The 26,105-nt window shown below is 39.4% G+C and overlaps 2 protein-coding genes across 5 annotated transcripts in view; one reads left to right on the forward strand and one right to left on the reverse strand.

Moving 5' to 3' along the window:
- LOC138185390 (zwei Ig domain protein zig-8) overlaps nucleotides 1–3,402 on the forward strand; it is a 118,998-nt gene extending 115,596 nt beyond the window's left edge. The window contains exon 8 of the mRNA XM_069124274.1: nucleotides 956–3,402. Within this exon, the coding sequence (XP_068980375.1) occupies nucleotides 956–1,092 (137 nt within the window). The 3' untranslated portion in view covers nucleotides 1,093–3,402. The remainder of the gene's footprint in view (nucleotides 1–955) is intronic.
- The window catches only part of LOC138185391 (zwei Ig domain protein zig-8), a 293,791-nt gene that overhangs the window by 105,506 nt on the left and 162,180 nt on the right, over nucleotides 1–26,105 (reverse strand). For 2 of the 4 annotated variants that reach the window (XR_011174602.1, XR_011174601.1), the window contains exons 4-7: nucleotides 24,135–24,345; nucleotides 18,672–18,822; nucleotides 17,812–17,972; nucleotides 12,439–12,890 (exon numbers count right to left, since the gene is read on the reverse strand). Coding sequence is in view for 2 of the 4 variants with exons in the window: in XM_069124275.1 (XP_068980376.1) it covers nucleotides 12,790–12,890; nucleotides 17,812–17,972; nucleotides 18,672–18,822; nucleotides 24,135–24,345 (624 nt within the window). In the remaining 2 variants the exon portion in view is untranslated. Of the gene's footprint in view, nucleotides 1–7,851; nucleotides 12,891–17,811; nucleotides 17,973–18,671; nucleotides 18,823–24,134; nucleotides 24,346–26,105 lie in introns of those variants that run through there. The other 2 variants (XM_069124275.1, XM_069124276.1) reach the window with 2 other exon arrangements.

Consider the following 26,105-nt stretch of genomic DNA (forward strand, 5'->3'; position numbering starts at 1 on the left):
TACGTTGGGGGATGAGGTTTGAAGGGTCGGTTATCCTTTCACGACAATTTAATATTAGGGCATTAAGCCACGAGAATCTTGCACGCACGTAGAGCTCGACGCCTTATGTAATAGATTTTGGCAACGTCAAGCGATGTTCTTGTAAGCACAGCTGAGTACGCGTACACGTGCCCGACGCCATCTGCTCGTGGCATGTTCTTTGCATTCACGTATGGGACGTGTAATATCTTTATTACGTATTACAGCTCCTGGAACCCCTACTGCTTCTCAAAATTCAACCTCATCCTGGCAAACGTGTTCAGTCCTTCTGTTGACGCGTTAAGAATAATTGATGTTAGAATTTATCATCTTTCAAGATATCGCTGCTACTTTATAAATTAAGATTCCCATCGTTCTTTTAGCTATCTCTTTTCTGCTTATAATTCTCAAGAGCCAAAACTCATACAGTCCACTCAAATAATATTTCAATACACTACAAATATTTCACATAGAATTAATGAATACATGAAAATCGCGAACAAGAGCAATCGTGATAAAAGCTCGCAATGTAACCATCTAATCGGACGTTGGATACACACAATTGCTTGAGAAAATCACGGTTACGTTCGAATAATTATATGTTATGGTCCTACTTAAGAGTAAAAAGTGTCCAACTGGTGGCTAAAGAGCTTGGTAATTAATAAAGACGTTAGCTCACCAGTGCAGGCCGGTGACGTAGAAAAAACCAATAATCCGATAGTCTACGCGAGACATTGATTTACGAGTGGCCAGTTTCATTATTCTTTCGTTCTGGCTAACGCTATCGATACCTTTCTCCCTTCGTATCCCCGTCCTCTCTATCACGAAAAGTCGCATTTCCGAGTTATAATCATAAATCTATGATTGTGCGTTATCTTAGGAATCCAATGGTGAAACCGGATTTAAACTGAGAAAGAGTGTTTTATTTCTGTTTCAGGAGAACGTACGGAAGCCATGCAACGTGACGCCGGATACGTCTCTAGCGGATGTGACGTCAGGCACTGGGCCGGGCTTCTACTTCCGTTCTCGTGGTTTCTAATACTCGCACGAAACAGCCAAACTTTCCTGCAATAGCGCACACTACGACAGTATTTCACGCGCGTTTCTCTCGTCCTGTCCCTATTCTCTCGTTCTTCCCGTCGACGGGAGAGAAAGTACCTAGAAATTCGACCAAACAGCGAATAGATCGTAAGTTAGATACGTAGGAATTATTGATAAGAGGGTAACGAGGAGCCATTACACGTAACAGAAACACTGCCATGGTGTTCCCATTTGAATTTCACAGCCAACTCGATTTACAGAGATTATTCGCAGCTTACACGGCGTGCTTCATGAAATAATTCTGAAATTCATTTCAAGATTGATTTGATTGAAAAGAGAATTGATTCCGGTTTGAAGAGCACAGGTGGAAAACATGATAAATAGATTTATTTGTATTTTTATGAATACGATTAAAAAGATGGAAGCTAGCGAGAAATTTGTTTTTCATACTATATGTTATAATTGGTACTGTATTTTAGATATTTTATACACTTTTGCACAGTACGCGTATTCTGTGCAAAGTCAATTCTATTCGCAGTCTAACGATGAGTCTTTATGAAGGAATAACGATCATTGTCATAGTTTTACCATGTGTTTTTCCTTCTTTTTGGCTATTGAGTTATTTCTATCGTATTGCGTGTCTGGCAATAACTAACAAAACGATGCATAGAATACGTAGCGGTGATGGTGGATAGTTGAGTGGAATCGATTAGGATAGTTTAACAGCAATCGACAATCATTGAAACACTAGAGAACATCCGCGCTTCGCGAACCACTCTGTATCTCCGAGATTACTTTAAAAACCGACGCATCGCGATGGTTCGCTTGTTTTTTAATCGGAAGCAAATTTCAAATATTTGAATTTACAAAACGACGGTGTGGAAATAACGAGTCGTTTAGTCGGTTCACAGTGCTTTCCGCGTTACTCTTCCTCCTTCAATGTTGAATTTCCGCACGATGTGGATATTCTCTTTAAGAATTATTAAGAAGATCGAGCAATCCGGGGCAATTCGTCGGAAAAAGTGGTAGAAACGAGAGTCGTTGAAGGAACCTTTGGTAAATTTATTTTTTACGTAAATAATTCAGTAAGTGAGCCGCAGCGGCGATCTGAGAACGGTGTCGGAACGTCTTTTTCACTACGCCCTTGCAATTCACGACGCTTCTTTGAGCGTCCCTCTTCAAGTCAATGGGATTAAAGTGGCCGAGTAACGTCAAAGGATGTGCAAGTAATTTGATATCCTGTATCTTAACTCCGCCGATGCCTCTTTGCAACCAGGGAACAGCATTAATGAAATTTTTTTCTTCATTCGTAATTCGATTCGTGGAACACGAGAAAAATAACAGCCGTTTGCGATAATTTTACACATGAACGTCGCGTGGCTTTCAATTATTTTACCACTCGGATGTGGCAAACAAACCAATTTTCTTTTATTTCCCTTTCCGACATTTCTCTGTTTTATTGTTACAGAAGTGGATAAAAGAATGTTTAAAATTGGAAGTATGAATTAGTAATTTTTATGTTAGACGTCCTTTATCGTATTAATAATAATCATCTATTTTTAAATTAGGAAATGGAATCTTCCCAAATTTCGAAGCGAATTTGAATTTCATTACAAATTCAAGTCTACACTGAAAGCAATTAGAGGATCGATGAACAATGCAAACATAATTCAATTCGTAGAATTATGATGTGCTTTCGTACTGTGTATCTTACGAATTTTCTTTACCACGTTATATATATAATATGATTAATTTAATTCTCAGAAAACGATGATTTTTCTTTACAAAATTGGTCAATTTAGTCTCGATATGGCTTGTTAAACGTACAATTCGCAGTTATCCTCGCTAGTTCCAGGTTTACTTATGAGCGTACCTTAACGGTCTTAAACGGTCTTAAACACGCACAATTAACGCCATGATTAAGATAGTATTTATTATTACGATACATTAAGTAGACCTTTGATCATTATTGAAATGAATTTGTCTGTATATTAGAAACAATAGGTTTATAACGGCACGAAGATATTTAACTGTACCTCTAAAATATTTAAACACGCTTTGTACGATATTTCTAAAATAAAACCATTCGAATCGCATACTGTATTTCATTACCTGTATCACTATACTGTATTTTATTTTAATATATACCAAACACAATCCTCGAACACAAGAATATTTAAATATGCTCTGTGCTATGTTCCCAAACTAAAGTACATTCCAAACCATATCGTCGTACTGTATTTCATTTTAATACTCAACATATCTCTAAACACGTGAATATATGTGTTTATAAACGTGTGTTGCAAGATATTTCGAAACTAAAATTTCCGGAACGACATCACCATACTGTATTTTATTTTAATGTCTATTACCTGACGCATTCGTAAACAGATGAATATTTAAACACGCTGTGCACGATGTTTCTAAGATAAAACCTTCTGAGCCATTTCACCATACTACGTTTCACTTTAACATGCTAAAACCTTTAACACCGGCTGATTGAGATGAATTTCAGAGGGAGGCAAGGAAAAGAGATAGAAGGGAACTTCGAAACGAAATTCAGGAAATCAGTAAGCCCGTGACCCAAGACGAAGGGAATGTCTCGAGGTTCAAATCTACGCCAGTTCAAAGCTTGAAAAATCGTTTCACGGATCGCGGATTTTCCTCCTTCTCCAACACTTTGATGTGTTATGAATTACAAATAACCCGGGACGGAGGTTTTTGCGCGGTCGGATGCCAGGGTGACGAACAGATTAAATATTTGATCGTCCCGGTGAATTGCGTGTCGTGTTACGAGAACGTAACTTGGGGAAGGGAATGTGCTACACCCTCTGTTTTTTACCTCCGGTCAGACCCTCCGATACGCGCGGGTCAAACCCGTTACGTAACTCTTGCCGGCCTGGTTTTACACTTCACCACGTCCTTTTTACACGGTCGACACCTCGCCAACTTAACAATATCCTGTAACGTTCCAACGCATTCTTCGACACGCTACTATACGTCCGAATACTAATAAAACCGTGACGACATCCCTCGGTATTATGGATCGTTCGTGCCAGAGACTAAACACTCGGAATAAATGACCTGGACAGAACGTAATAAGAGAATAATTGGTCGAATGAGTGTGCATGAGTGACACGTGAAATCCTCCTTTAAAACGTTGCACTAAGATTTAGTAGGGAATTTATAATTGGCAAGAACATGACGGATTCTGTGGATTAGAATTTTGAAGAATTTATAATTTTGCATATAGTTTACTGGAGATCTGTTAATTTCTGATAAAGAAGGAATTTATCAAGCTACAAATATGATGATTAGATTGAGGATTTATAGAAAGTAATATTGTAAGTTACACATATTACATTGATAGTAATTAAATTATAAATCATAATCATATCGGTAGTTATTAAATTATGCAGTACAACATCTCATATCGTGTAGCTTCTAAATTACCATGAAAATAAAAATACAGAGTTGCATGGAATCTCTCGAAAAATTTATAATTTTGCATATAGTTTACTGGAGATCTGTTAATTTCTGATAAAGAAGGCATTTATCAAGCTACAAATCTGATGATTAGATTGAGGATTTATAGAAAGTAATATTGTAAGTTACACATATTACATTGATAATAATTAAGTTATAAATTATAATCATATCGGTATTTATTAAATTATGCAATACAACACCTCATATCGTGTAGCTTCTAAATTACCACGAAAATAAAAATACAGAGTTGCCTGGAATCCTAATCATGGGTTAATTTGCGATTATTCTAACTACAATTTGAAAACACACACGCGGTCGTGTCTCGACAGCGAATAGAATATTTTAGACGAGAATTTTTCCAAAATTTCTTGAGCGCAGGTCTTCAACCAACCACGCGAGATAAGTTCATCTCAGTCTAGTCGTATGAAATGTAACAATAAAATCAGTCTGCTTGGGAAACGTTAGAGACTAAATTTGTTGAGGTCTGGCAAAAAGTTTGCTGGTCGTCTTGCACAGGCCAGTGACACCGAGGGAAGGGTGAAACGGTATTCGGCGAGTAAAAGGGTGGGACCGACTGGTTGGAGTTGAACCTGGATGACAAGGCTCTCAACCGGAAACAGTTACCACCAGCAACACCACCACCAGCCTGGCAACTTCAACTACAGCCACTAACCGACCCTGTCCGAACTTGAAAAATAATTCAGCACGCAGTAATGTCCTGAATATAAAATTCCCGAGGAATCAGCCAATTTCGAGGCGGAAAGGGCGGATCGGGCTTCCGGTGAATTTTCATTTATAAATTCTGAGAACTTCGAGTCGGATCTCACATAAAATTGCTTGAGGCTTCGGGGCCACTGTTCGTGGATGGATGGAAAGCGGTTGAAGCTAGGTAGGTCTTCTAAATTAATCAGTGCTCCGAAGTGGAATTCTTTCGGATTTAACTTTCCAGGGAAGTTAAATAATGGCCGATAATAATCACTTAAGTCACGGTTCGATTTAATCCTCGTGGAACGAGCGGTGCGTTCAGCTCTACTGTTCATCCATGTTCTGGTATAACGATATAAATGTCCAAATAAAATTCGTTGCACAATGATCTCATACACGAAATATTCTGATTTTTATTATTAGAAAAAACTTTGTGTTTCTAACTCGTTCCGTGTTATTGCGTTCAATCGAAAACTTTTTACCAGGGGTAGTATTTCTAGTAAATAAACCGGATTGTATTGGCGATACAGGCGAAATTTGTTTGTGAATTATCCGTTTTATCTACGAAATATAAAAAATATATTTTTCCAGAGGAAATTGATCTTATATCGAAAATATCGGACCAAACACGGGGAAACTTCGAGACGACAAATCGACAAATCGTGTCACTGAGTGTAACCACGATGCGAATTGGAATTCGCGAACCTCAGGATCGTCGTTTAAAGTATCCCTTTAAAACGACGCGTAGAATAAGGATAAAATAACACTAAATTTACGACCGGCCGTGAATCAACATGCTTTATGATTGTTCGGGTTGCGGATGATAAAGGGCGAGAGAGCGGAGAAGTAGGTAGACCATAGAGGTCGAACGAAGAGCTCGCACAGTTCGAAAGGGCGGAGAGGGTAGCAGGGTGAAAATTGGAAAACTGCATTGTCCAGCCGCTCTGTTCCCGTGGGACACATTCGTTAGCAGCATCGTCCACTGGCAATAAATTTCGCATATCTTCTACATTCCCGTCTTTCATCCTTGCTCAAATTAAAGATCAACTCGATTCAGCAAATGCAGCAATAACAACAACAACAACAACCGAGGCTTCTGTATATATGTGTGGAAAACGTATCGGTTGATTAACCAATCGGATAATAGGAAACACGGTAGATGACGAAAGTATTTTATGAATAGATTAGATTATTATATAAAACAGTTTGAACATGGGGTATATAATGAGACATTGCCTTTGAGATTATATTGGTAAAAATCAGGAAAAAATTGGTAAAAAAAAAGGTATAGTTCACAGAGATCACCAAAATACTTGGACGGTCATTCATTATGTTATTGTACTATTATAATGTATAATATTAATGTATTGTAATATTAATATGTAACATTACAAAATTACTATATTATTATTACTTTGTATAATTAGTTGTACTATTTGTTTACTATGTGTATGTTAACGATAAATGTCTTAGAAATTCTATATAATAATGGATTATAATAAAATTTCAAAATGTTTTCTAAAAATCACATATGTTCATACAAATTTTCTATAATACGTGTTTGAATAGCATCATTGTTCCACTATGTGAAATTAAACGTAAATTAATGGAAATGATAGTAGAAAATGGTACGATTGTTATTCAATAGACACGGGAATTATGAGAAACCAATCACGCGTGTAATTAATTCCTTTCGCTGGAGCGAAAAATTCTCGCGTTTCAATCATGAAACGTTGCACGATCGGAGGAAATGACAATCAATTTTCAGTGTCATTTGCCTCGTTAACCAGCAAACGAGCGCGTAAGGATTGCATTTCCCATAAAAAATGTTTGTAATCTTGCTTTGTTGACGCGCGATTCAATTCCGCTGTAACGAATAAACAGCGGCAAACGAATGTTCCATTTTCATCGGGCGACTCTCGGCCGCGTTCACTCCAATTCGATACAGATCCGAGTGAATGGCTACGAAAAACTGGGCCGATTTAAAGCCACCATAGCATGGGTGCAGTGCCGAATTTCGTTAAGTGACGCGATTTCGCTAAAAATTCAATTTACCAAAGTAATCTACCGTGCTATGGATATCAATATTTCCATCAAAAATCGGCGGAAAAATGGTCTGTCTTGGAACAAGCATAAACCGAACAATTTGTCAGTTATTGCGTAAAAAGTTTTCAAAAATATAAAAGATCTCGAATTTAAAATTGAAAATTTTCGATTCCGATTAAACATTTTCTTTCATAGAATAACGAGATTTAATGGTTTATAACGATCGATACATCGTTGATGATTCCAGTGTTTTCCAGTCAGGGACGAAAAGGAAACGAGAATTACGTGACCAATAAAAGCTATACGCCATCTTGGGCCGTTAACCTGCGATTCAGTTTCACTGTAACGAATAGCCAGATCCGAAACGCTTGCACCTCTGCCACCCCTTATGTGTCTCCCGAATCGCACGCGAAAAGCCGGAATTGCTCTCGACTATCGAAAAACAATTAAACCCGTAAAATATCGGCAAACAGGACTCGATGGACGGCTGATATTTTATCAGTCGTAGCTTGCAGCCGTTTCTCTCAACTTTTCCCACCGGCTTATAGAAAATATCTAACGATTCATTTCACTGTCATATTCTATACCCTCAATTTTCTTTGACGAATAGAACATTGATCGGAAAAAGCAACACATCGAAATATTCCACATGTGACGCTATTTCGAAAACATTCATCATCGTCCGTTTGAATAGCAAGAAAACACGATTTTCATTAGATGGAACCAGTCGGTGATAGCCTATCGAACATTCGTACGCAATCAACAGAGATTATGTGACACGAAATTGGTTCAACGATCATTTGAAAAATATCACTCGACCATGGAACTATTAAAAGATGAAGAGTCGCGTACAATTTTTCGCAATACATTTCCCCTACCTTCGAAAAGTTTGCGAATATGTAAAATTAATCCTCTCGCGTTCCTATTCAACAATCCTCCTCGATTTTTTCCATTCTTCTTTTTCCTCTCTTGTATAGTATGTTTTGCTGTTTAGTTGGTGCGTGTACACGTTCAATTCTACCAATCCCTGAATGTCGAGTTTCACGCGTGGAAATCACCTCGTATGTAACTTTCACGCACACCAGGCCAATGGGAAACGAATATCGGGACAAGGCTTCGAGCCATCGCGAACACGATTGTTTTCAACTGCTATTGCGATTAACGACCCGAATATTTTCCAACGAATTTCAAACCAGTAAAGAAGTCAAGGGAAAATAGTAGAAAGAAAAATTGTAGAACGAAATACGGGAGATCAGATAACTCGAATGACCCTGTTTCACTATATTATGAATAACGGTACAATATCGAATAAAATAAAGTTTAAATTGCTAAATATCGCATATGGCTACCAGTAACCTTTCACCATATTAGGAAGAATCGTTAATTCCGAAATTTTTCACTTTTGAAGCTTCTTTTGTCCGCTGCTGTATGAGCCAATGCTTTTTACAGTCACTGTAGATTACTTGTAATTTTCTAATTTCGAATAAATCTTAATACGCTTATCCGAATCGTTGATAAATTCTTCCTTGATAAAATTACAATTTCAAATGCTTGTATCTATGACAAGAGAAAGTAGTGTTCACAGAAACGTAACTGCAAGGGTAGAAAAAAAATTCCTGTCGATGGAAAGGGCGAGAACATCAAGGGATGTAAAAAGAGTAAAATGGAGAAAGGTAAGTTTCGGTAAGGGGAACGAAACTCGGAATGGCACACGTTTCCACCATTTCATCCCTTCTTTTTCCCTTGGTCGATTCAGGGGTAGGTTCGACAGGATCGCGGCGAGTGATTGTATCGAGTCCTGGGCTACCTGAGACCTGTACGCCGTTATTCACGCGGCGAATAATGTCGAGAGACACTTCGGGACTCGGTCGATTGTTTTTCGGCGACGGGCGAAATTGATTACTCCGGTGTCTGGGGAAATATGACGTAATGGCGCTTTGTCGTAAGCGTATTATCCGGGTGTCCTCTTCTTTTCTGTAATTTTTTCTTTTTTTTCCCTGTCGTTCTTTCCACGAAACCAGGCAGGCTTGAGAGATTGAATCTGAAAATGTTCCGAGGAGAATTTGACATTTGCGAGATTAAGTGATACTTCTTGCGGTTGCGTTGCCGTTGACGATGATAAATCATCGGGATCGAATTTTCGAACGGTCGGTATCGTCGGAATTTTTAGGTTGAGTACCATCGATCACCTTTCTCTTTTTTTCACCCTACTCTCTCTCTCTCTCTCCCTTTTTTTTCTTCTATTCTTTTTTCTGCTCTTTTTTAAATCGTCGATGCTGTTTGGTAACCGTTCGGCGTGCTACTCGTGCAAATAACAAACTCGTTTCCATCGTTGCAGCGAGAAATTGCGTCGAACGATAGGCAAACGCTCGAGCAATTTGCGTATCGCTTCGGCTCGGGATAACGTCGATAAGAAATGTACTATATACAAAAAGAACGAAAGAAAATATATGCAATATAATAGAAATTCATTGTTAGTCCCGGGGATAAGATAAAAATGAAATGCAAGAAAAGAAACAGAAAGAATGAAGAAAGGAGGAAGAACGTTGAGAAACTGATATTGAAATACGGGAGGAACGAATTGTGACAGCCTGTTTTATATCATCATTACATTTATTGAAACAGTATTCACGTCGATGAATATCTTTACAGTATAATAGTCTGTACTCGTTTGCCGCACTTTACCTCTGCCACTTTGATTTATGCTGACGTTCCTCTATAACATGGTACATTATCGATTATGAATTTTTTTTCTGTTTTCTTTCTTTTTTTTTTTTCTTGTTAGTATGTACAATGCGATCTAGGCTTAACTATAAATTGTGCAACATTTCGTAATTATGCGAGTCGCGGATATCGATTATCTAGTGACACAATTAACGTGTAACGTTCTTCTCGATATTTTTCTGTTTCTTTCTTTGATTATCAGCGATTAACGCGTGCTTCGAGCGAGCTACACTTATCGTTTCATCTTTATTTTCTTCGCTTTATCTCACGCGTGAGACCGTTATCGATGCCACGTGGAGTGTTGACAATCTCTATGTAACATCGAACCTAGATCATTATAACCGAACACCATTCCAAAGGAACGAGACTCGAAGGTGGTCCGGAACAAAGTATTGAAAAATCGAAGGAAATTCACTTTTCTTTTTTATCGATAACGACGATTTCCACTTCTCTCTTTCCTGATCCAACATTATTTAAATCGATTAACGTCCATCCCGATAACACTATTTCCCTTTGAATAATAATATCACACGCGGAACAACATTCAAAAACCTGGCGTCTGACCGATCGTTTTATTTCTCGCGTCTCGTTAAATTGTTCCTTTTTTCTTCTTTTTATCTTTCTTTTTAAGTAACCGCATTTAACTGTTTACTTTAACGCTATCCTCACGCGTCAACTGCAAAATATTGTCCTCTCACAACGACATAAATTACCGTATAAACTATACAAGAAGGAATAATATATTATATCGCGAACCTTCTGTTTCATATTGTAAAATCCGTGCAACGTAACACCGTGAATGCGTTCTAGCAGTCTGTTCTACACCGTACGTCCCAGTTTCTCGTCCACGTGGTACAACATTATAAAAAATCTATTTTAGACCTATGGTTAAGTCGCATCTTAATTCGCTATGCCGTTTATGATATCGTTTTTCCTTTACTCGTTACATTATTTTATCCGTAGTAAATCTACTAATTAAAGTTACTATCGTCGTGTCTTTAGACCTCGCGTTATTCTCGCCACGAATATTCTAAAGAGAGGCTGACGAATCGACACACGATGAACGAACAAAAAGGAGTAGAAAAACTTGAATCGCGAGACTATTACGAAACAATGAAAATTTATCTCTTACCATCGTCTCGATAAAGTTCGTATTTGTGTCATCTTCGAATTCGATGCTTATTCGATAGCAAATTTTTACACGCGTGTGCTTCTTTTCTTTTCGAAGTCTTAACAGAATGCTTCTCCTTCGCGTAACGAATATCTATTAGCGATACTCTTAAATCGTACACATACGTTATCCTTCGTATGTCTATCTATACACGAGTCCTATATTTAAGTCACGTTCGTAGAATTCGTAATTCTTACAATGTAATTCTCAGGGAGAGTTGTGATTGCATCTTCTTTTTGATTAGACGTTAAGCGATAAACCAGCGACCGATCGATCGCGACGAATTGCAAGTGAAAATGATGAAGAAAAAGAAACGTTTCTTCGAAAAAAAAAAAAAAAAAAATAATAATCGCGTTCCCTAAGAAACAGAAAGTGAGCAGATATCGTGAGCAACAACGAATCGACGCGCTTATTCCTCGTTTACCGAAGTTTCTCGAACAAACAGAAACATATCGAGCGTGATTAATGTATTTATTCATTGCTAAAAAGAGCGATGACGTTTTACGCGTCGATGGAAAACACACTTCGTCGATCAAGAATCGAACGTCGGTTTTGATTAAATTACAGTGATTTCGATGGGTCCATTGGATGGACGAATCAGACCTGGGCAAACTCTGAACGATCTAATCCCACGATCGACGATAGAAGTTCCATATACGTTAAACGTTCCAGAGAAAATCGAAATATGTGGTTCCTTTATGTACAAACGTTGCCCAGGTCCGACGATGTTTCTTCGAAATTCTCGATCATCACGTTGTACTGTACAGACGAAGTCGCGACGAATCCTATTTATTGAACGACCTTCTTCTTTTATATACAGAGAGACTCACGCCACCTATACGATTTAATGGTAATTAATCGACTATCCAACGTTGGATTGTAAATCATTGATTTCGCTTGTTTTCGACTGTTCGAACAGTCTATATGACGAATCTGTATCAATCGTTCAGAGTCAACGAGATGGCTAAGTAAGTACGCTGGACACACTCGTTCATCGATCGCATCGGTTTTGCAGCCTCGCAATTCTCACGAGATTCTTTGAGTACCGTCGTTGTGTCGGTTCAGGTTCACAGAGACCACAAAGCCTACGATTGTCTTCTTTTTTCTTTTCTCACACACGATACTTGCGAAGGAATCACGCGGCGACGTGGACCACGCGTGAATGGGTCAACGTCGACGGAAAATTGCTAGAGAAATAGACATAGGAATAGTTTATGTGGAATAAATTTACGGTAAAAACGTACGTGTGCAAAGTCGAGCTCCACTTCCGTGTCACTGTGTTTATCACATATGGCCAGATCCACTGCACTTTGTCCACGCCTAGGTCCTTTCTTTTGTTTTTTTCGTTGGAAAATCTCCGATGATTTCACGAGTTAACAACGCCAGTCACGTTGCTATTTAAAACGAAATCTCGCGTTCTTTCTTTCGTGCACAATGACCTCCGTATGCTTCCTAAAGGAGAACGCGGTTTTCTTCGTTCACGTTTTACCTTTTCAACGATTCCTGGTCTCGGTGATACATGTTTGTCTCGGTACACGAAACGAGCTCGATCAGACCGTGTGGCTTGGAAGTCGCACGATTCACAACGATACTGCTCACCTTAGCAGATTCGATATCACCATGGTAAAGGTCGCTAATAAGATGGTCGGCGTGACGCCGCAACTTCCGCCGTGTTGCATCGCCGCAGGATGTTCGCCTGCAACAGAAAAATGTCTCGCGTTATTCTTCAATCGTCTTTCTATAAACGTTTTTAACAGACTGCGGATGTTTATGCAATTTTATATTATTGTCGATATAATTAAAGGAACGGAAGCTAACCAAAGATTTCTTTCGCTCGTTAAATATCGTAACGAGTATTTTATTTCATAATATTTTTGCGTTTCAGTATATAAAAAATACGTGCATTGTAGTTTTATACCTGCAATTTTTTCACAAATGCATAAACATCCACAATCTAATTGTCAAACATTTTCCAAACACGACAAATAGCAAAGCAGGCGAAAGTTTCTTGCAGCAATCATAGAAATCTACGATATCGCGTTTTGAAACATTTTCCCTGTTTTTCACATGATTGTGCTCCGCAAGAAAATTATAATTTCATTAGTTCATTGAGGGACAACGTTTTGCTTGTAATTTTTTTCCTCTTTAATCAATTCACAATATTGAATCCCAGTGAATTGATATCGTGGTTACCGGAAGAAATTCCAAGAATATTATGATTCGTTAAAATGCCAATAAAATTTCAAAATCATTCACATAACACACATAATATATTCATAAAAGGTTTCTACGGATATTTCTCAAATAATTTCGTGAGCAACCGTGGATTCGTCGTTGAATTCTGATCGGACTGCTTCAAATAAACGTTACTAAATTACTTTGCTGGAATCGTGCATTGGCTCACATTTCAATTAAGGAGTTTTTCACTGATAAACGTATTCCAAAGCTCAAATATTCCCGATTTAGTACGTTTCGAATTCAGCAACTTGTAATTTTCTCTTCCTTTAAGAATCAAATACACGTTGGTGGGTAGTACCTAAAATTTATCTGCAATTTTTTATCAAAGGCGAGAAACACGTTGATATGCAGCGATGTTCGATTTTCCAAACCGCAGCGCTGCTTCGAAGCGTGGAAAACACGTGCAGAGCGGCGAGTAAATATTAGCGGAGAATATTTCGAAGAGAAATGATTGAAATCGCTATATTTCTCAAATAAAACTATTAATATCTGAGCGATCGAATTATTTAACAGCCAAGGTGCGTTCATGGAATCGAATAATTATGATGCCAGATGTAACCAGCCACGGAAGCAGCAGAAAGCACGAGGCCAACAGAAGCGACGAGGCAACGTTAATCACGAACTATCCCCTCGGTTCGGCTGCCCGATTTCCATATATACATTTCATATATCCAGACAAATGTTAACGGTGTATCGGCCGGGTGAGCGTTGTCGATGTATACGCAGCATCCGGTGGTAATAAAGATAATCACGACCGGTGCACGATACCGGTGCACGCAGGTCTTGTTACGAATAGTCGTGTTCCTCTCGTGTTCCCAGCAAACGTGGCCTAACATCGTCGCGATTTACGACCGAATCGAAAATCTCATTCGGCCGATTTCGAAGGGCCACCATCGCCTGTGCCACGCTGTGCTAACGAAGCTGGCGTTTTCGTCGAAAAACGACATCGTTCGTCGTCCAGCTCTCGGCTTGGACCTCGTAATTGCGTTAATGCGCGGATAGTGCGCTCCTCTACGGATAATCCTCGCGGCTCTGCGCGCCGGTTTATCGCGAAATAATTGAAATTTGCGGTCAATTTTGCCGAGTAATCAGCTGCGTTTGAAATAACGTCGATGCTATATCCCTCGCTCGTACCGGCACGATTGTAAATTAATTATGCAGACGAACTGCGCCGCATTAATTTTCATCTGGCATACCGGCGCGAGGTGTTCACGTTTTACTCTGCCGCGAATCCGCGCGGGGATTCCACGTCTCTACGACGATATTTGAAAGGGAGATTGATTCTGTTCGTGCTGCCTGGGTCGATTACAAAAATATGTTCGGTTGAAATACGTTAATAGGATCGTGTATGGCTAATCTTGACGTCATAATGCGGATCATATCGATTAGCTTCTTATTGTCAGGTGAGCGAGCCGATCAATTATATGTGGTTTTCGGCTCGATGTAATATAGGACCACTCTTTAGTAGTGAAAGTAACGATATATCTACTTTTCCATATATATTTTATATATGTATATTATATAATAATTTTATTTATATATAATTTTATATCACTCAGTAGTGGTTTAATAGAGAATAATAAAGAAAAACGAGGAATAGAAACTGATAAAAAGTCGTTTGACTGCAAAATAAGGTGTGCCCACTGTCCAGACTATAACTGGACCTCGTTCTTTTACGAATTTATGGAAAATCTTACGCAAAAATCTCATAGAATTTGTGTAATATAAAAAATATAGGAAACGAAGCGCACGTTAGAATGTTCGGTAGACGAAAAACATGTTTATCTATCTTTCGTTCTTCCACTCATACTGATAGAAGTATGAACTTCTGTAAAACATTCGCAGCCTAATTTTAACGCTGCTTAATTGCTCCTTACACACTTCGCCACTGGTAATTTCGCTAAAATGGTGTGCAATTTAGGAGCCGTACAACAGGCGCGGAGAGTGAATCGTCAAGTTGCGTGGCGTGACGTGTTTCAATCCCGGCACTTTCTACACGAATGCGTGGTTGGCGCGAGCCGCGCCTGATGATTGACAGACTGGATTGGTGAAGTTGCCGCGCAAGATATTGCATGTGTTATCGCGAATGTTGCCGGCTGACAATAGATCAAAACCAAGTGTACACGTGAGGGAGGGGCCGAGTACTTGCCGCGGCCCCCAATATACGAGCCTGTCAAACTTTATGACGAGGGATTTCGATGCTTGATGAATGAATATGTCTCGTCCCTTTTCCACCTAGCGCTTCCAGGAGCTCTCCTCTTGGCGCGAGCCATTCAAGTTGCATCTCACGATACTGGAGGACAGCCATTGTCGGCGAATTTGTCGAACAATCGCGGCGTAAAGGGACGGCGATACATCTTCGACGTCCAACCCGCCGGTGGGTGGACAAACATGGCCACGTTCCATGATTCTCAAAGTGTCAGACGAATAGTTCGATGGTTCCATCGCGTACTTTAGGGAAATAAAATTGATAGGGGGTTCGTGCTTTCTGTTGTGGACACGCGTGTAGCTGCTTTCCTATGGTATGCTGGGGGACCCTAGATTGATAAAGAATTTCCTTTAATATCTGTATTATATGAATTATATGACAAATTCGCGAATACATGCGGGTATTTAGAAATATCTATTATGAATGTGTGTATTATGTGCGTTGTACGATATATTTTGAAATTTTATTAACATTTTTCTAAGGCTGATGGATTAATATGTAGGGAATTTTATATCAAAAACTTGCGATATAATTACAAACACGTATTAGCTAGTATTAATTTTATAACCTTACTGAACGGGAGAATAGTTTTTGATATTTTATTCCTACGTAAAGTTATTGACGTAATATTTCGTCTTGGCATTACACAGCAATCTAGAATTAATATTCCATCTAAAAATTCCAAATGTATTATTTGGAAATGTTTCAATTGGAATGTATTATTCTTGACAATGCGGCGAACAAGTTACGAAGTAAATTGTATATAAAGTAAAATTTGCAGCTTGCGTAAACGGAAATTGCGTTGAAATGCATGTTCGAAACGATTAGAGGATTGTTATAGGTTTATGATAACAATTGGACTGTGTGACTTACGTAGATTTAAAATATGTTATTCGTTATAACATTTAGTGAACAAAGCGTTGCTATAAAGAGCCGGACTTGCATAAACAGCCACAGTCTAATAACAACGATTCATATCACACATGTATTGAATGTAAAAGCTACATACAAGCACAAAAAGCAGATGACGTGGGAAATGATCCTGTAATTTTTCTATGCAGTGTACAGATCTTTCCGAAATTTAGCCTTATCTCTTATTTCTCTCACTGCATTTTGCGCGAGTTTTCCAAACATATCACGATTTCCAAATTTCATTTCCCTTTAACGAGAGCTAATGCTCACTCGAAGGCAGAGATAGGATGTCAGAAGACGTTCCGCGACGCGTGTCGATTTAAGAAGCGAAGGAAATCGCGCGAGCGTTGAAATGCTCGCGATTTAACCTGGCAGCGGATGCTTGTCGATTTTTCCGCACGATTCCACCTTTTAAATGCGTTTGCTCGCGACGTTTATCGAAGGCCGTGTGCATGACGTAACAGAACGTTTGAAATGATGCCCGTATATCACTGGCAAAAAATAAGAGAAACACGCGCCTAAAAATGAACACGGCCGCGCATTGACGCGGCGTATTGAGGAAGCTGCTATAGAGATTCAAAGCAAATAGCATAAAAATAAATCGACGGGGATAAAATTTCTCTGGATCCGGATAAAACGTGAATCAATAAACGGAGAGATATAGACGGATGGGTTTCGATTCTACGCTCAAGCTTCCTAGATGAAACGCGCCAAACGCTTTCACACCCATTCCCTTTCGAATCAATGTTCTAAATCATCCATCACGTTTCATCATCCCTTGCATGTAATTCTCTTGATAATAATTATATGAAACAATTGAAAGTACGTTGTAATAGCCGATGGATTATTATAATCGAATTACTGATAAATTGCTAATAAACTCTCTTGTGCCGTGCTGGAACATCGAAAGCGATGAATTTCTGGCCTCTCTGAAAATTGATACGATTAACGCGGTCAAATTCCGTTGAGACGGACGCGTTAACAAGTTGATACGATATTTCGGGGGGGGGGGGGTGAAAAAGAATCGTGACGAGGTTCTTTTAGCCAGGATAAGCGGCGTTACAAGAAGAGTGCGGATCAATATTAAGAAACTTGTGTGTCACGGCGCAGCTACGTCTAGGCGCAAGACTGATCGTCGCTCTCGAGTCCCGAAGAAATTAAGTTAAGCCATGACGGAGTAGGGGGCGAAGGGAAAGGGAACTGGTGGGCCGGTCGGCGGGGGTCGAATGAGAGTTCAGGGAATAAAAAGGGCTCTTACCATTCAGCACGTGGACCATTACGCTGGCTGGATTCGCGTTGCTGGGAATGCAGGTGTAATTTCCGCTGTCGGTCAATCTGGCTTGTGTCACCAGAAGTCTGCTCGTCGTGCCGCTTTCCGTCTTCTCAGTCTCCAAGGAAACCCCGCCCCTGCGGTGAACGCTGAATTATCAAAGATACTTTGCTTCTATTCACCGCGCACACGTTCGCATTTACGTTTGTTAGAGGATGTTGGTGTATTTTCTAAGGGTCGTGACGGCCGCGTTACACCAACTTGGTATAACGCGAGCGTCGAGATGCACCGAGACGCGACGGTTGTCACGTTATCGTGTTTTGTTCCCGTGTTTCCAAAAGGAGAAACCGTTTGCCCCTTTGCCGGTGCTTGTTCGCCAGTTCTCTTCCGCTATTTTCCAAAAGTTCCGACTCGCGAGACAAAAGACCATTTTCCAGACCATTGCAGAAGCGAGAAAGTCGTTGAAAACAAAAGTTACCCGAATTAAGATCTCTTTCTGTGTGAGATCGAGTCTCGTACAGCTTTCTTGTTGAATCTGTTATGCGACCGATCCACCAAAGCGACAGAGATGTTCATGGTGGTCGAATATGGGCAATGGAGGGTGCACGTTTTCGATGCATCTCTGCTATAGGGTGCGTGGTAATAATCGTAACGTAAGTAATCGAACGAAAGCAAGTAGATTCTCGAACCATTCCTCTACATATCCCTTTTTGGCGGGGATCGCGGGGCGAAATAGAGAGGTGAGAGAGAGAGAGAGAGAGAGAAAGATAGATAGAAATAGAGAGAGGTGCACGAGGAGTAAAGGCATTACGGAGAGAACTCGAGAACTTGATTCTCGTGGCTTGTACCTGGGACTGTCGAAATCCACCACAGCTCCTCCGTGATGCCACGAAACGCTGCTGGGCGGTGTACTTTGCACATTAACGGTGCACGTGAGGCTTATCGTGCTACCCTTCTTCACGTAGACTTCTTCCGGACCCAGGATTTTCGCCTGAGCGGCTGCAACACACATCGGAAATCGGCCACTTAAACATTCCGTCCTCGGTCCCGCTTAAATTTCGTTTATTCGTTCTCTTTTCTCAGGGATACTCGCGGATACATCGTGGTGTCTACTCTGTCTCATGAATCTTGCAGATTCCCTTTAAAGCGTGTCCCCCAAAGCGACATCGAAGTCAAAACACGACACGCGGTTACATATTTCAAAATTTACGGTGCACGTGCAGCCGCTGCGTTTCATTTCTCGCCTGTCGAGTGTAGAAGTTTTTATAATTGCGGATATTTGTCGGACGGTAACAGAGTTAGAAATAAAACGTCGAAACGTTAACGCCAGAACTATCAACTGTATATTTTGTTTCGTATTTTTGTAATAGGCGAAATTACGAAGGTTTCATTTGACAAAATTAATATCAACGCTTATTCAGGTAAAAACGTGACTATACGATAGCGAGGATATAATAAAATGAGGGATATGAAATTTTGTTTTTCTAACTCGTATGAAATAGATAGTATTCATTTCTAAATATCATTATTCATAGTATCATTATTCTGTGAAATGAAATATTCAGGAACTGGAATAAGTGTTCAAAGAATTTTAAGCAGAAGTATATTCGAAATATATAAATGAAAAATAATTTCAATTAAATTGTCAGTAGTTCTTGCATCTGTTTATATGTTTGTCACTGTATACCTATTTACTTTTCTACTACTATTTCCAATGTAATTATCTATAGTATATTTGATATGTCTACTACACTATAATTTTAGCATAATATATTTGGTACGTTTAATACACCAGATAGTTCTAGTGTTAATGAGTAAACCGTGCGTCTATTTGTGGAAACGGAAAGTCGGCATTTCGAATTTCACGGGATTATCCCGAATCGTTCTGTAAATTGTACGTAATCGGGGGTGAATCATAAGATCCGGTATCAGCAAATTGTGGGCGAATGAACTTAAATTCGGCGTGTGTAATACCGTATGCAAATGCTTGCGGGCGAGTGTTCACCAAGTTGGTAGCCGTGCTCGTGTCTAACATTCGAAACGAATTTCGCGAAAGTTTTAATGGAACTTCGAAGTTGAGGTCGGTGAAAACAGAAAGGAAAAACCACATCCGAAACTTACGTTGTTGCCGTGAATATTTTAATTGCTATGGAAGTAGAGAGATAGAGATAATCAGAGCAGACTAATTAGGCCTCGTGTGTTGTGCACGTAAAAGCGTTCATAAAATAGAAATTACTATTTATTAATACTACAGTTATGGTTTCTACGTAGCTTGACAAAAGGATCGGGACCATGCCAAATGCCACGCGAAACACCATTTCGTGCCATGATAAATGCACCAGAAAACCTTCCCATTTATATGCTTTTTGTCTCGATGCAATCGCATTCCTCGAAATGGGCCACGGTTTATCTCGAAACAAAAAATCTACTACCTTGGCCGATCGATAAAGTCAAAATAAATCACTCACCTCCACGATACATTCTTCGTACAAAAGATAAAAAAGAATTACCCTAGAAAAAAATATATACCTTGGATGTTCCAATAATGATACAATCGAAGAAGGGGGAAGAAGGGTGGTTCAACGTGGAAGAATAGGTTGAAAATGTAGAATAATATTTTTTCGTACGAAGCTTTGTTTTCGGGAAATTCAATTTTTAATATCTTTGTTCGGCATTTATATGTCGGGGCTTCCTCTGGCACTTGAAGAATTAAAAATGCAAATTAAGTTGGAGACTGTGTAATAATTTCATCCAGAAATCCACCATGGACAGTGTTTTAAATTACTTTTGCATTACGAAAATGAATTTGAGATTTCTTTCACATGAGTTGTTTCGAGATAGATGTTTCATTTAACAATGAACTCAATAATATAATAATGCAAATCATAATACAAGTTTGACAAAATATAAATTGATATATAGTTCCATTCACAATGAAATAATAATGGCATCAGAAAAACTAGAACAATTATAGCAACTGAATGGTCTTCTAAAACGTTACGTTACTCTAATATCGTTCTATCAGTTCCATAAAAATTAAGCAAAGAAACACAGCGCCACAAAAATGTTGCTAAGAAACAGTATCGAATAGAATAGTACGAGTATTGAAAGTCAATTTTTTCGAAAACAGATAGTCCTACGAAAAACGTATCATTTCATATAGTCGACTTATTCTTCGTAAAATATCACCTTCTTCCTATTAATATTCTAACTATTGGCACACTCCGTATGTATGCATCTACGGTAATCAAAGTCAAAACGCAACAAATTATCAAACATCAAAGCAGAAGCATAACGAAGTGCAACCTGAAGCAGCCACCCCAAGGCGGGTCGAGCACGTGCGATTATTATCCCTTTAACGTATCTCGTTGCATTACAAAGTTCATCAGACTGGATTATTCCGCGGGCACATAATTCCGAGGCAATTAGAAAACGCGTGTCGTCGCATATACGTGGCTGGATTCCAGGTCAGCAGGTGTGACGATCAGTGAAACGGATCCCCTTTTACTAGTTAATGTCAGCTCGACCAGCCCTCGTAAAACAAAACCATCCGGTACTGAGGGGGTTGAATTAATTAACATTAAACGGAAGGTGGACGTGCATGCACTGATAGAGCACGAGCCGGCATATACAGACATGCTGGCCACATGCACAGTGAACGGTTTTTATATATATATAGATATGCAGAGGCAGCCATCCGGTGATCTACACACTGGTCGCAATAAAACGTCTATAGCAGCAAGTTCAACAGCTTGGAAAAGGAGTTCTGTTCTTGCGTGATTCTCTAACCTGAGTTGAACGTCCGATGAATGGCGTTCGGTGTGGTGGTGGCGGGGACAGGGGCACTTTCTGGAATGGGAGGACAGAAAAGATATCGAGTTAATCGATTTCGTCGAGAGAGATCTACCGTTTCGTGGGTGGCCCGGGGATTGAATTGCCACCGAAACCATCCTGATATAGGTTACGTTCGCTGTTCAACTGGTATATGTATATGTATATAGGTATATACAACACGTACGTATGCATAGCGCATCGTTGTTCATTCATGGCGTTCGTGGCCCCTTTTCTTGTCCTCAGTAACGGCCCGTCGTTTTCTTCTATCGTGATAACAGCTTCGCAGCTCTTTTACCGGCTATGTGAATTTATCTTTCCTGTACTAGTTTTCACGGCGAGTAAAGTTTGTTTCTCGGAGAATAATTTGACGTTGAACTAATTAAAAGAGAATCTTAAATATTTTTCCTTCTGGCCGTTTAACCCATTACCACGTATTTATCATAATATTATAAGTTCGTCAACTCTTTTACATTTCATAAAATCGTGAAAATCTAGCTGGAAGAAATAAACGGCGAAAGAAATATTAAACGAATGCTTAATGGAATTCCCATTCGTACTCAGGATATTAGAGAATAGAATACGATAATAAAAATTGATTGAAAACGATTGCGAATGAAACGATGCGTTAAAGCAACCTAGGCCCCTAGTGGTTTAAATAATATGAATAAAATTTTGAATATCCAGGGAGTATGTAATTCTAGTAAATTAACTGCACCATCGTCGATTTTCATTGGAAAAATCGATGCCCGCCAACTGACGAGCAATTACTGTTATGCACGCACGTATGCTGTCTCGTGATAGAGACAGATACACGCAGGAGCCACGAACATAATTAATGAACAGCGTTGCTCGTGCACGCACACTCTTCGGAATCACGTGAATCAGTTTACGCGGCAATACTCAAAGAAGCTATCTAATTAAACTGTTACCTGGAAATTCTCGATCCATACTGACGATCGAGAGTCAATGGTTCGCGAAAAAGTTCGAAACATCGTCCAATTATATTTATGAAAATAATGTAATCAGTAAGTCAGTCGATATTAAATTATCGTCATATAAACTGGATAGCTCTTTCATCGGATTATTTGCATTTAATTTACGTATAAACATTGTACATTGTTATTCATCACAAATCATCAGTAGCGCGATTAATTGCGATAAAGCGTGACGATTAACTTCCGTAAACGTGTAAAGTACTAAATAATTGATGCTCGTTAACGCGTAATAGTGCACTGCACAGATAACCCGTGGAACATAAAAAGGAGTCGAGTAATTGTAACTCGATAAAGTAACGTAATTACGTGGAACTTCGATACAAGTGCTAATTGATAACGAAAATCGATAATTAAACGGAACAAACACGCAGATGAAAACAGGGACAAAAATACGCGAAAAATAAATTATGCAAACGTGAACAACATGTCAGCATTCCTTGGTAATGTTCCATCGATCACGGTTATTTGGTCACAGACACTAATTAAACTACAGGATTTTATGCATCTGTGAGAAATTTAAAGATACGAAAATCCATAAAACGCGTATGACGCATACTTTTATGAGACAAACATGAAGGCAATAAATGAGGAGGAAAGATACTCGAAAAATAAATTACGCGAACGTGCTAACATCGTTTGATATTGATCCATTGATCTTATAGCGGTGACTCGAACATACTTAATAACGCGAACAAGCACGATGCTCGATAATTCACAAGGACTTTTAATTGACGCCGTAACGTCAACCGCTGTTTGTAATCTAAAGTGTTGTCGTAGCGGCGTGGTTGCAACCTGCGCTCGACGTTGACAGCACCATCAATTAGGCGAATTAATTGCACAACAGAAGTACTAGGAGATGAAATCGACGGCTAGTAGGGCACGTTTATCAGAATATCCCGTCAGATACAAAATACGAACGAAGGGGTTGGATCGAACGTGTGAGAAAAAGAAATGTGAAATGGGGGGCCGACCTCTTTAAAATGTTAACGTTTCACGGTAACAGGCATGCAAGCGGAAAGCTTCAGTCCCTTTTCTCATGCTGGTGCGTAGTCAAGGTACCGGAAGTGTCTTTCCTGATCGACCAGGTGGTAGACACGTACGCAAACATTGAGAAATAGTCTCTGTTTGATCTAGATTCTATTACGAAGTAGTCGAATATTTACAGCGGTATAGAGGTTTTGTTTCGTCAATGGAATGACCAATCCTTTCGCGTAACTTTTTTACGAATACTTTCTACCGATCTATTGGAAGAAAATCTATTGCGAGATTAATATTTTATATGACATGAACGAAAACACGAGCAAAAATGAAGATTATTTCTAATGGTAAAAATTCTAGAAAAAATTCTTCTCAATTCTACATAGTCGATATTCCATCTCTACTCAGTAACCACTTTAATATCGAACTGAAATTTTCTTGAAACGTGCCAAGCACGCGAAAGGATTAGTCGTAAGGATAATGTTAACATAACTGCAGTTTTACCTTCGACTCTCAACACGAAGGCTAAATTCAATTTGGGCTCGGTGTTAACCTGGCATTCGTAAACCCCAGCGTCACGTTGCTGAACGTAATCGATCTTCAACGTCCATTCGTCAGATGCTTCGGGATGCTTCACGGAGAATCTTTCGTCCCCCGTGTACGCATAGATGGACGACGTGAGTATGTGTAAATCTCTTTTACGTATCCAAGACACCTGAAAACAAAATAGCGTTGGTTGAGCATCATTGAAATTTCAACAAAAGTTTTAGGACCGTCGACGTTACTCGTTTCCAACATCGTTCTCGTCTCGACGTTTCAAAGGTATTCTCTCTCATCAGGTCGGAGAAAGCTTCTTCTCGTTTCCACGAAAAGATTTGCTGCACGCTTGATCCGATTCGATCGACCTAGTTTTCACGAATCACTGTAATTTGTCCTCAGCTAGATCAGTGGATCCAGAGGTTCTTCTAATTGCGTAATTTTATCGTTAGCGATTGGTTCCATTGAAAGTAGTTCCAAGGAAAGGAATGTTAATTTCTCATAAAATTGTCCGTTATTGACGATCGATCGATAGGTAACTAATTTAGCAATAGTAGGTCGAAATAACAAGAATGTCGATGAAGTGGACGTAACATTTAACAGATTTATATAATACATTTGTTAAATCTATTAGAAGCTGTGTAATAAAATTTCTATTGATCTGACAGAGCAGTCTCTGACGTTTTAGCAAAGTATAATAATACAACTAAGGTGTAACATATATTTTTCTTTAGTACAAGTCAAACCACAGACGAGACACTGTAAGTATATTTAATAACACATATTTAATACAAATCTGAAATTCGAAATTAAAAAAAATATTGAATTTCCTCTTCCGCGTGTTTTTTTTAAATAAGAGATTTCAAATATATTCGAAATTATTTAAAAAATCATATTCACGCTGATCGTAACTCAGGCACATAAAACCCGATAAATTATACAAACTCGCTCTATCAAACGGGTAATCTGATATATGACTCGCAATATTCAAAAATATTCATCGGCGATTATATCGTAATCGAAATTGAAGATTTTATCAGCGGCATATTTGAACATGTTATCGGCGAATAATTGGCTGCGTTAACGACCGCAATGAATCGATAGAGACGTTCGACAAATTTAATAAAGTGGTCCTGATAATTCAGTCGGGTATGATCGCGGTTGAAAAATACCCGAAATTTCCCGAGCTTTATCCGCTTATCGACATTTATGGCTGATCGTTAAATGTCTCCCGTAGACCGTCCGACAATTACACAAGTACGTGACGGTCGTACGACCGCCGTTCCTGCGCCAAAAGTCACCCCTCTATGGGTTACCCCTCCTTGGAAAGCGTCGCGCGCTTATGGATGCCGGTACTTCTAACCCCAACGACGGGGCTCGTTAAACGTATGTTCACCGGGAAGAAGATCTTCTCACCCTCGTTAATTATTCTCCACTGCATCCTTCTGCGACATACAGAGAGACACAGTGAATGGAACGGAAGGGTAGTCCCACACCGGGAGTCGAAGAGGAGAAGGGGGTTGAAAACGCAATCCTTCTCTGTCAAGAACGAAGACGTCGAAACGTTTGGATCCCGCGAGAAGTTTTCGACATCAGACGTTCGATAAGGATTCCTCTACGTTTCGCTTTACGACCTTCCAACCCCCACATAGTACCGACCACTTTCGCGAGATTAATCGGAATATCGCGTATTTTGATATCGCCGATGTTTATCACGCGCCGTAACCACGACGAATATTTTCTAGACAACCGCGTTAAAATTCGATACGGAAATTAAACGACGTTAGCACGTCGTTCGGAATAATTCCGTTTCCGATCGAATCCGCGAAAATAATCCGTTCTCCCGCGAGATTCGAATTTGCGGGGTGAAATTTTTTTTCCCTATGCAGAAAATTCCTCTCCGCCGTGGAACTCGCGTTATTTTGATACGAATTGAGG

The sequence above is a fragment of the Bombus flavifrons genome, chromosome 12 (genome assembly GCF_040668555.2).
Source record: "Bombus flavifrons isolate JBK064 chromosome 12, iyBomFlav1_principal, whole genome shotgun sequence".
NCBI classification, from domain to species: Eukaryota; Metazoa; Arthropoda; class Insecta; order Hymenoptera; family Apidae; genus Bombus; species Bombus flavifrons.